Source organism: Panthera pardus, unplaced genomic scaffold, assembly GCF_024362965.1.
Source record: "Panthera pardus isolate Hobbes unplaced genomic scaffold, ASM2436296v1 HiC_scaffold_24, whole genome shotgun sequence".
Lineage (NCBI taxonomy): Eukaryota > Metazoa > Chordata > Mammalia > Carnivora > Felidae > Panthera > Panthera pardus.
The window spans coordinates 130,921,135-130,933,483 of NW_026526810.1; the positions used below are offsets into that span (position 1 = coordinate 130,921,135).

Genomic DNA, 12,349 nt, shown 5'->3' on the forward strand with positions numbered 1-12,349 from the left:
AATACTTAATGAGCGTAAATAATAAGCAAACAAATGGAATATTTTAAGGAAGAATGGTTAAAAAATGTTTTTTAACTTGCCAAATTTTCTCTATCCCCTGCCTAAATGTTTTTTCTCTCTCGCTCTCTCTTTTTTTTTTTTTTTCCAGATGACTAATTTGAAGTGGGGTTAGTAGTTTTTTTTTCCTGGCCTAGGTCAGGCCCGAAAACCTCATTCGTCAGATGTGAACGATAAGGGGTTCAGCCTTTTAAAAGAGTAAACTAATTTAAAAATTTTCATCATACTCCAGCTTTCCAAACTAGTAACTATCCTTGGTAATGGTGTGAGTTTGCTTTTTGTGAGGTAGTTTCTGGTGAGAAGTTTGGCTTCTAGCACCTCTGAGATGGGTTCTGTAGAAGAGTATATTGGATGAAAGTTTTTTGGTATTATAAAATTATATGGATTATACTCTAGTTGTAAATAGTTTGATTTAAAAAGATTAAAAATAGGTATTTAGTTCCGATGGTATTTTGTGAAATGAAAACTTGCCTTTTCTCTGATGGAATTGGACTCCGCATAAAAATCAGATTTCTGTGTTGATCTCACGTTTGTGAAGTCTGCTTTTTTTTTTTTAATAGAAGTTTTACACTCTTCCTTGAAAAAAATCCTGAGGCCTACCTTCAGTATTCAGTTTAATTTTTGCTACCTTTTAATTTGAGTTAAAAAGCATGATGTGTTTGAACTGTTTTGAACTTACTGGTAGAATATGTGTATTTAGTGATCCTGTTTTTGTGTCCAAAGCCATGGTGCGTTACTTCAATTAAAACAATTTTGTCTTAATATATTTTAGTGAGCAGCTTATAGACAGAAAGTACTCCATCGGAGTCTTTGGACCAAACCCATCAGTTCATGTTTATTCATTGTCTTTGAATTAAGCTGCTTTGGGGTAATTATTTATAAAATCACTCTTTTTTTTTTTTTTTTTTTAGAAGAATTAAACTCACCAATAGTTAGAAACTTGTGAAAATTAGCTTTTATGATTTTATGGACATACTGAGATTGCGATCCCCCCTGCTAAATTGATGCTGATCTGTAACTGTCGCAAAGCTATTACATTATGGTATTAATATCCAGCACAAAGCAGTTAAATAAAATAAATAGCATGTTGTCTTTATCTCCAAAGGCATTATATTGTACTTCTAGCAAGTGCGCCAACAGAAAAACAGCGCCTAGAATGGTGAGTATAAGATTAGACTTTACAGAAAAAATAAGCAAAAATCAGATAGCTACAGAGCACAGTAGGAGATGGGAGAAGGTTGTCCTCCCATCCAGTTTGGTTTGATTCATAAGCCGAGCTTTACTACTTGAAATGGAAGTAGAGGAATTTGGGGATCCATACACCATTTCCGTTTTTATTTCCCTTATGGAGATCCACGTATCATTAACTGTATATTTAAGGTGCTTTGTTTCAGTGTCCTGATTTTTATCCTTTAAATATTTGCGGGGATGTCTTTTGTAGCCTTCTTAGTTTGAAATGTGGCTTGGTTCTCCTTCCTCAGTTTTTGCATCAGCATTTTTGGTTAGAGCATGAGACTGGTTTTATCTGTGGACGTTCAGATGGTTGAACTGCTCTCACATGTGTTTAAGTGTGAACTTCCTATTACTGCCTTGCATAAACATACTTGACTTTGTGCATTTTATTTTATTTTTTAAATTAACCAGAATTTTCATTAATACTAAGTGACATTTGTTCAGGGTGGGCTTGGTGGAATCAAAAATCCGAATCCTGGTTGGAAGTTTGGAGAAGAATGAATTTATTACACTGGCTCATGTGAATCCCCAGTCATTTCCAGCACCCAAAGAAAATCCTGACAAGTAAGCAGTCTTCTAACTTCATCTAGTTTCCTCCTCTCCCTTTCAGCTTTTACTCACAGAAGCTTTTTATAGTCGATTTTTAATAACTAGTGTCCTTATTCCGTTGATCAGATAAGGCACAAAACCAATTTGAGATTTATAGTTTAGGTTTTCCGCATCAGAAACCTTGAAGAGAAAAACTATTTCTTGAGAAAAATCAATGCTCAAATAAATTTTCTCTGATAATAGTCTAATGATGAGGTACCTATGAACTAATTAGAGTTCAAATTATGCAGATCTGCCTTTTAGCATTTCTTTACATTTCTCCCCCCCACCCCCACCCCCACCTTACTGTGCGGTGCTTGTTAGAATAGCTGCTATACTAAATATGTCTTGCTGTTTATCTTAATTTTTTAAAAAAGAACATGCTTTCATTTGACCTCGCAAAAATCCGATTTGTGATGGATTCTGGAACATTGAGAAGATCTGTTAATAAAAGGCTCATGTTTTTCTTTTAAGAGTCTTTTATAGGTCAGTTTCTGGTTCAGTGGTTGCTGTATTATTACTCATACAAAATCTACTTTGCTTTATACTTTGTTGCATTTGGAACGTGAAGGGAGTTTGAGTAGCGAGCTTTAAAAAAATAAAGTAGCATTAAAGAAAGATTGAAAAATAGAAGTAATTGATCATTTGAGATTATGCTGCAGTGGTTTAGCTGTTATTCTGATTTGTTTATACAGGTTATTTCCTGTTGCAATCCTGTAAATGAGTTGTATATTTGAGCTTTTTATAATTTTTTGTGGCTGTAATCTAAATTACTAAAAGACTGATATTTTCAGTAGATTATTAAGTCTACTGATAGAGATTCAAAAGTAGCTGAATCACCCATTGTTCCTGTTGTTATGCTGTAGTCACATTATTGTCCGTGCCACATTTTTGATTGAGTTGTAACATTTTAAGGAATGTATGTTAAGTTCTAGTTAAATTTTTATATCTAGAATCACCTTTTTTGTTTCAGATTTTTCTAAAACGCATTATTCCTTTTCCCTCTTCAGTTTGAACATAGTGTTTGTACTTTGGTACTTTCGGGTCATTTTTTTGTACTTTGGTACTTTCGGGTCGTTAACGTTGGCCATCAGCACCCTGTTTATATAGGGTCAGGGTTAGGGGTGGGAATGACAGGCATGGGGGGGGCTTGGGGTAGTGATCGGGTTCGGGTTTAGAACTTAGTTTGCTCATACATTTGTATCCTGTTTTCTCACGTACCTCAGATTGTAACCACATTGATAACATTTTCATGAAATAAACTAGTAACGCTTTTCTTACTTTGCAGGGAAGAATTTCGCACGATGTGGGTGATTGGGTTAGTGTTTAAAAAAACAGAAAACTCTGAAAATCTCAGTGTTGATCTCACCTATGATATTCAGTCTTTCACAGATACAGGTATATCTCTACTTGGATGATCAAAACCCATAACTTGCATATTTGAATTTGTCTTCATGTATACCATAGCGATATTTGCAGTAACTGTTAATTTACTTGGGAATATTGAACAGTGGTTATCAAAATAATCTTAATGTTTTGGGATTAGCTATTAGTTTTGGTCATGTCTAAGATAAAAATGATTTTTTTGTATTGTAGATTTAAAGTTAAGGAGGACCATTTAAAATTTGTTCACAATTACTTATAAAATTGGATGCCACTTGAGTATTGATTGTGTGAAGGACTGAGTCTGTGTCTGACTGCCTCAGTGATCTTGAACTTTAGACATTTTCAAAGCTAGACATCTGGTAACTTGAGGAAATTTTATTCTCTGTGTCAAATAATCGACTCCAGTGTTGATTCATGGGTGGAGAATAGGGTGATTAGAGCTACATTTCACATTAACCTATACCCCGAGATAGAAGGTAGTCCAGTTTAACTAAAGTGCACATGGTGGGTGTAGTTCACAGAACCTAAGGCTGTTCTGTGTATGTGTGTGTGTGTGTGTGTGTGTGTGTATAGGTGCACAACTTTCCAAGAGGATGGTGAATACACATGGAGAGAGTGATGAATAGGGACTAACTCTTTTTTTCCTCTTACACATCTCCTTTTCTCCCCGTTAAAAAAAAAAAAAATTTAGTGTATGTCATTTTCACCTGTCCCCAATAAGGAGTTTTTCCCCTAAGAACCTTCAGCTGTAACATTAAACATTTTGTACCTCCTTAGAGGAGAGACAGAAATCGGTCCAGTTTGTTAAAAAGTCAGTATCGTACACTAAGTGTGAAGAAATGAAAGGAAAAGAGTGTGTCTTTCGGTGTGTAAATGCTCAGGTGCGGTGACTAGGAGGCAGACGCAAGTAGTCAGGTGATTACACGTATGTGTAGAGTCGCCAGCAGCGTGACATCTGTGAGTTCCTGCAGGTGCTCTCTGTTGTGACCCAAGAGACCGCCAGCGGCAGGATTGCCATTGGTGACACAGCGGCTAAAGTTTCCAGTAAATTGAAAGGTGAACTCTAAATGAGACACCTGGTAGTTGCCTTCTTGAACAGTTCAGATTAAAAACACTCTGTTTCTTATGTAAAATTGAGCTGATTTCTTGGTTCAAATAATTGGTAAGCAAGTTTTTCATTTCTAGGGATGTAAGTGGGATGTGGCACGTTTCTTTATTGTGGGGAACATTGAAGGGTATTTAGTGTCCCTGGCAGTGGTAACCCTTAATTGCTGTGACAACGAAAACATTCCTACACATTTCTTAGCATGTGCTTTGGAGGGTGATAACTTCACTTGCTGAACACCGCAGAATGTTTTTTTCCAAAGTAAAAATTCTGATGTCGACTTAAACTATTTATAAACTAACAAATCATGTAGAGACACTTGAATTAGAAAATTGGTTTTGTGCATTTCATCTAAGTTTAGCTGTTTATCAAAGATTGTGCTAATGAACCATCAAGATTTTAAAGGACTTGTAGTTATTTTGGGAAGGAAGTGTTTAGTTTTCCTGTGTCTTGAAACATTTTAATGGAATACTTGGTGAGATTTTCTCAGAAAACAAGTTTAATATGTTCAGTACTCCAATTCTTAACTTCCAGTCTCTTCCACCTTCTCTTCAGATCTTTTTAATCTCAGGTATTGGCAACTATATCCCTGTATTTGTGCAAGCTAGAAATCTTGAAGTCCTCCTGGGCTCCTGTTTTTCTCATACTTGATACTGATGCATTAAAAAATCCTTTTGCCTCTACTTGTAGTATTCATTGAGATTCCTGCTACTAATTGCTATCTCTGTTGCCGTCACATCAGTCCAGGCCCTTTGTCATTGCTCTGTTGTATTACTGCCGTTACTACAGTTTCCCCGGCCTGACCTCGCCCAGCTATTAATAGAATAATAGCTATTTTCAGTCAGCGTCCAAAATGATACTAAGCCAGATCATGTCTCACCAGCTTAAAACCTATAATGGCTACCCGTCTCATTTGGAATAAAAGTCTCAGGCCTTCCTTTCTGTGGTTTGCAAGCTTTTACCTGATCTGGCCTTCTCACTATGTCTCTGGCCTCGTTTCCTGTTGTAAGTTCAGAATCCTTTATCCATATATCTCAGGGCCAGGAAGGTAATCAAGTTAGTAAGTAAGATTCCTAGTGGGGACTGGACGATGCCTGGTATTTGGTAGTCCGAGACAGGAACATTTCTGCAGGGAACTGTTCGGTATTTGCATTAAGTAAGCAAAGGTAGAGACCAAATAGCCACCCGTTGGTAGTTTAGATCAGGGTGTGTTGTTGCCACGTGACTTCTGATGCCCATTTTAGGAAAAACTTCTGTGTTGGGCGCTTTGGGGATTTTAGAACTGCTGTTAAAGGACTTTCACTTTTCCTTTACTTTTCCTTCCCTCCAGTGGCCTTTTTGTGGTTCCTCAGACATTCCCAAAGTGAGTCCTTGACATTAGCTCTTCCTGGAATGAATGCTGTTCCGCCCGTTACTTCTTTACTTTCACTTAGGTTTCCAGGCTCATGTCCTCTCACTTTCCAGGCCCAGCTTCTCTCCTCGTCTTCCCTACTCAGTTTCCCTCTGTAGCACTACCATCATCTGATACGAAATATTTGTTACTTGCTTTTTTTCCTATTTATTGTATTGTCACGATGAGAATGTAGACTCCATAAAGTTCTTTTGGTCTCTTAACTCTTTTCTCTGTCCCCCATGTCCAGAACAGTGTGATACAGTGTGATACAGTGTAGGTGCTCAGTAAATACTCGTTGTATGACTGAGTGAATTGATTTTTCCATTTTGGGATTCTCTGGAACTTAGGTGGATTAATTTATATTTGTAGCATCTTGTTTTTGTTCCTGTGACCTCTATTCAGTTATTTCTATAACAGAACATGTTGCTAAAGTCTTTTTTTCTGCAGATTCTTGAAACGGTGTGTTTAGGTGTAGTTAATAAGCTTGACTTTTGCTACATTTGTTACATAATTGGGCTAGAGTTGTAAATTATACTGGTAGCACAAAAGGGTATGGGTTTTAGAAACTCCTTTTGTCCAGTTCTGCTGTTTCTTGGAGTTACTCTTTAAAGTTACTATTTTAAGGGGCACCTGGGTGGCTCAGTCTGTTAAGCGTCCGATTTCGGCTCAGGTCACGATCTCGTGGCTCGTGGGTTCCAGCCCCGCATCAGGCTCTGTGCCGACAGCTCAGAGCCTGGAGCCTGCTTCGGATTCCGTGTCTCCCTCCCTCTCGGCCCCTCCCCCACTCATGCACTCACTCTCTCTCAAAAATAAACAAACATAGGGGTGCCTGGGTGGCTCAGTCGGTTAAGCATCTGACTTTGGCTCAGGTCATGATCTTGTGGTTCGTGGGTTCGAATCCCGTGTCGGGCGCTGTGCTGACAGCTCAGAACCTGGAGCCTGTTTTGGATTCTGTGTCTCCCTCTCTCTCTGCCCCTCCCCTGCTCCCACTCTGTTGTGCGCTCGCTCGCTCTCTCGCTCACTCTCTCAAAAATAAATAAACATTAAAAAAATTTTAAAAATAAACATAAAAATAAAATTATTTGAAGAGTTATTGCACTGGAAGAATTAGTATACTTTGTGCTTTTATTCATTATATACACCTTGTGGTGATAGAGTTTGCTCAGGCAATGGAATTTGTCAGATCATTTTTTTGCCTGATGGTTTTGAAGTTTTATGTACAGTATTGGTAGAAGAAGATCCCTACTTAGAATAGCTTCTGCTGGGTGAGTTTAACTGCCTTTATTAAAATGTTGCTATTTCTTGTAACAATTTCCTAATTGTGTAGTTTATAGGCAAGCAATAAACAGCAAGATGTTTGAGGTGGACATGAAAATTGCTGCAATGCATGTAAAAAGAAAGCAACTCCATCAACTACTACCTAATCATGTTCTTCAGAAAAAGAAAAAGGTAAATTTAGCAAGTACTTAACAAAAGCGTTACTGACATAATGTTTTTACTGTATTCAGCCTATCAGTTACTCAGCGTTTAGACTCAGTGAGTCACACATGAAGTAGATCACAGCAGGTGAAAAATCTGTTCTAGGGAGCAGCTCCATTATGTGAAACCTTGCTTCCGGTCAAGTTTCTTGCATGTACTTGATTCAGACCTCACACAGACATGGAGATGCTTCTTTACCCTTATTTGATATAAACGTATATTCTCTTTTCAGAATTTTCTACTGTCCATTTAGTATCCCACCTATATCAGTACCTGATTTCTTTTCCTTTAAAAAGTAGACAAATTAGGTAAATTGTGGATCAAGTAAATTCTGTGGCTTGTTATAAAAATGGCTTTATTTTGTTAAGAATTATATATGTATATTGCTTAAAAATTAAGTTGTGGAGTATGAAAATCACAAGCAGAGCTGACCAGAATTAATGTTTTGTAGTTAATTGTTCTGGGAATCGTGCTTCCTGTTGAATAACTTATAGCTGTGTTTTTCTCGTTTGGACTTCTAGAGAATATATTAGAATTTTAGTGCAGAGATGACAATTAGATTTTTAACGTTATATGATTTCAAAAATAGACGGCTTATTTCTGTAACAGAATACTTAACACACTGCCGTGAAAATAATTGGACTAGAGCTGTATGATATTAATATGTTTAGTTAGAAAGATGCAGATGAATATGTACTATTTAATAATTTTATCTAAAGTTTGCAAGTTTAAAAATGTAAAATGACATATTTTTTGAGAGAATAGGAAAGAAAAGTCTGTTAGAGAACGATGGCCACCACTTTTCAGGGTGATGGTTGGTCATCTGGGGCTGGGGCTGGGACAGAGGACGAAGCTAACACACAAAGGGCTTCAGCATCATAAGGTTTTTGTCTTAGAGCATAGCGTTTATTATGGTACAAGCATCTGAGCCAAGGACGAGACTTTGTGGGTCAGCTGGCTCGATTTCAGGTTTCACGGCCTCCCAGCTGTGAGACTCGGGCCAATTCTGGAACAAACGTCATGTTCTTGATTCGCTTTTTCTCTAAAATGGAGATAATATTTTTATCTACCTCGTTAGGTATTTTGTAAGGATATTATAGGTACTCTGTGCTTGGCACATAGTGCTCATACTTGTTTCTGTTGTTATCATCATAACTTTGGGGGCAGAGGTACTTACTTGCCTTTTTATTTTGGTCTAAAATGCAGGTGTAAAAGGCATTTCCATTTTTAAAATGGCTTACCACAGTAAAGCCTTTATACGGCTTGTCATTCTCTTCTCAACCTGATGCTTTTTTATGAGTTAACTAAGTAATATCTAGAAAGTGATAAAATGTACTGCTGTTATTTCAAGCCATTTTATTTGTTTAATTGTTATAAAGCATACATAAAGTTTACCAGTGAATAATTTTATTTTTAAACTAAAGTGTCAAGTCAGACATTTGTCTTCTAATTGTCCCTTGGTGTTATTAATGAGTTAAAACAACTGCACTTAAATATGTATTTACTGCATGTAAAAATATGTGAACATTTTACGCATTTTCAGAAGTGAATGTGAATATAAATAGATTGTTGTTCTTTAACACTTACATCCATTAAAACAGCTATTTATAACTGAGGTAATTAGATTTTCCAGGACCCTTGGTTCAGATTACCTTTTAAATTAAAATTCCTATCTAGGGGTGCCTGGGTGGCTCAGTTCGTTGAGTGTCGGACTCTTGATCTCAGCTCAGGTCTTGCTGTTAGTATCGTAATAGGTTCAGGCCCATGTTGGGCTCCAGGCTGGGCATGAAGCCTACTTTAAAAAAAAAAAAAAAAAAAACAACCAAAAACCAAAAACCCTCCTACATTGATATTTGGAGCAACTAAAGTATAGTTTAAGTAAATTTTTTTCTACTTCTTAAAGTTTTATCTACTTACACATAATCATGTGGAATTTGAAAAGACTTATGAATGATCAGAAATGTATTATTTAGTCCAGACATTGTATTTATCAAATAAAGCTTAACTATAATCTTATCACCCAGTAACAGCTACTCTTCAGCATTTCAGTTTTATTTCTATATAGACCTTTCAGTGCACATATGTGACCTATACATATGTATTTTTAAAAGGTTTTTGGTGATACTTGCCTTTTGTGACCTCCTCTTTGGGTGCTTATTATGTATCCAGATTACATTACATTACAAATACTATGTGGCTGCTTAGTATTTCTTTGTATAGCTATGGTATGCTTGTATCTGTCCTTGATTTGACGTCATTTGGATTATTTCTAGCCACTAGCAAAATAGTATTTTCTTGTTTTTAGAAGTATCTAGAAATCTAGATCCATGAAGCGTTTCTTTTAGACTCTTATTAATACCATCCTTTTATAAACTGCTATTTGCAAAGCACTGTACAAGTGTTTTTCTGTATTGAATACTACAACAGTCTACAAGTATGTCTTTTATAGGGGAAACAGAGTGGCTAAAAAACTTGCCCAAGGTTGTAGAGTTAGCAACATGACTTGAACCTAGGTTTCTCTCTTTAGTATGTTCTGTCTTTATCTTTTATTGGAAAGTTTCTATAGAATCTTTATGATTTCTTGGCATTGAAGTCTCTTGCCAAATTTGGTATAGACACAGAGGCAAAGCAGAGCAGCCGTTTTGTGTTCAGACCAACCAGTTAAAACCTCCACGTTCACAGATCATCCTCAGCAGTGGCCTGTTGTCTCATAGGTATTTTGATCACCTGGTCAGGCAAGTAACTGTAGAATTGAGTGTAATTTTCTTCCTGTACAAATCTTTGGTGGAGAGTGAAATTGGTAGCATTTTTGTGTAGGAAAGATGTTCACTAGAAGATTTGTTTCACAACGCAACTGACTACGTGAACAAGTGGCATTACTTTCTCTTCCTCTCCCTTCTGCCAAATCTCATCTTCCCCGTTTGATCAGTAACTAGAGAGCACACGCACATATGCACATACACGTAAATGGGGTATGGGTTTTTGTCAACAGTGCAATCCTTTCCATTAAAATGTTTCTGTAGAGGGCGCCTTGGGTGGCACAGTCTGTTAAGCATCCCACTGTTGAGTTTGGCTCAGGTCATGGTCTCATGGTTTGTGAGCTCAAGCCCTGCATCGGGCTCTGTGCTAATAGCTCATAGATTTTTCTGTCTGTCTCTCGCTCTGTCCCTGTCCTGCTTGCCCGTGTTCTCTCAAAATAAATAAATAATACCTTTTTAAAAAAGAAGGAAAGGAAAAACAATTTAATAAAATGTTCCTGTAGGTAAATGAGCACCAAGGTTAAAAAGTATTCTGGAAAAAAAAAGAAGCTGAAGAAACTCAATTTGATATTGCAATACTATTGATTGTAGAAAGAGAAACCTACGTTGTTTAGAAATCAACTTTCATCCCATAGAACCATTCATAGTTTAAGTTTTATTTGGGCTTTCCTATATTAAATAACCTTTTTGAGTGCTTTGATTTTTGAGAAGCAAGACTAGCATTAGGATTTACATGTGGATATTAGGTTTCACTTTCACAAAATTTATTTTCACAGGAAAATTTATACTAGTGGATGTGTCATGTTAAAATTCTAAGTTGGCGGTCAGAGCACCAGAACTTCTTGCTTTGAGAGAAGCTCATTTATTTACAAATGTTTAGAAGTGGCGCTACACTGTACTTAGTTGATAACTTTTTTGAAATTACACGATTTTATATTCATTTCAGAATAATTAAAAATTGATTTAAAAATTGCTCATAAACCCAATAACCAGAGATCCTCGTTGCTAGTATTGTGTTTATCATTAAGACTGTTTTCCTGATACACATGTCTGTGTGTCTGTGTATATTCATAGTCCTCTGATTTAAGGTCCATCTGTTTCCACACGAGAGTGCTTTTTAGTGCGCAGCGTGTCTTAAGGACAGCGTGTACGTTTAGTTTTGCACCGTTTCTCCTGTTTTCTCCCGTGGAGGAACTGTCTTGTGGTCCGAGGCCTCTTGGAAGCCAGCAAGTGTACGTCTCCCAGATGTTTGCCTTATAAGTCAGCATGACACTTCTGGTTTTTCCGGACCTCATTCCTTTGTACTTTCTAATAGAAATCATTTATCAGAGTAAAAGATGTTGGTGTTTCAGAGATCTGGCTAAAATAAAGATACATTTGAAATATATTTCAAATATTTAATTTATCTAATATTTAATTTAAAGTAAAATTAAAAATATTTAATTTTATTAATTGCAGCATTCGACGGAAGGTGTCAGATTGACACCTCTCAATGACAGCAGCCTCGACTTGTCTATGGACAGTGACAACAGCATGTCTGTGCCTTCACCTACTAGTGCTATGAAGACCAGTCCATTGAACAGTTCTGGCAGCTCTCAGGGGTAAGGCAGACGAGGGGATGAAGTGGAGTGGCTGTTGACTAAACACGTTTGATGGATTCTCTCGTTAAAGTCATCTGTTTATTTTTCCCCATCTTCTGACTTTTTTAAAAACAGCAATTAAACTTATTTTGGGGAGGAAGTAATTATTTTTGTCCTGTTGTGTCGTACTTGTATTCCGTTTTTGGAACAGGTATGTCTTCATTCAGATGTGAATGAATGTTAGCGCCGTAATCCCTCAAGTTTCCGACACAGATAGTTCCTGACTTTCGTGGTTCGACATTTTTTGACTTTATGATGGTGCAAAAGCAGGACAAAGTCAGGAAACACCATGCGTCGCGTTTTGAATTTTGACCCTTTCTGGGACTAGCAACATACTGTGTACGATAGTCCCCGATGCCTGGCACCGGCAGAGAGCCCTGAGTCACAGGGTCAGCGGCCGGTACCCAGACAGCCATTCTGCACCCATGCAACCATTCCGTTTTCCCTTTGGTACAGTATTCAGTAAATTACAAGAGATATTCAGCACTTTATTATAAAGTAGGCTTTGTGTTAGGTGGTTTTGTCCAATTACAGGCTAACGTAAGTGACCCGAGCATGTTTAAGGTAGGCTAGGCTAAGCTATGACGTTTGGTAGTTGGTTATGTGTATTAAATAGATTTTCGACTTAAGATATTTTCAACTTATGATGGCTTTAGTGGGATGTAATCCCAGCTTAATCCAGAAAGAGCTGTATTGAGATATCTGCTAA

At 37.1% G+C, this 12,349-nt stretch overlaps 1 protein-coding gene across 8 annotated transcripts in view; it reads left to right on the top strand.

The window, feature by feature from the left end:
- The window catches only part of PAPOLA (poly(A) polymerase alpha), a 61,572-nt gene that overhangs the window by 35,998 nt on the left and 13,225 nt on the right, over positions 1-12,349 (top strand). For all 8 annotated transcript variants that reach the window (XM_019462216.2, XM_019462214.2, XM_053889779.1 and 5 more), the window contains exons 13-17: positions 1,163-1,216; positions 1,735-1,854; positions 3,167-3,276; positions 7,090-7,211; positions 11,459-11,601. In XM_019462216.2, the coding sequence (XP_019317761.1) occupies positions 1,163-1,216; positions 1,735-1,854; positions 3,167-3,276; positions 7,090-7,211; positions 11,459-11,601 (549 nt within the window). The remainder of the gene's footprint in view (positions 1-1,162; positions 1,217-1,734; positions 1,855-3,166; positions 3,277-7,089; positions 7,212-11,458; positions 11,602-12,349) is intronic.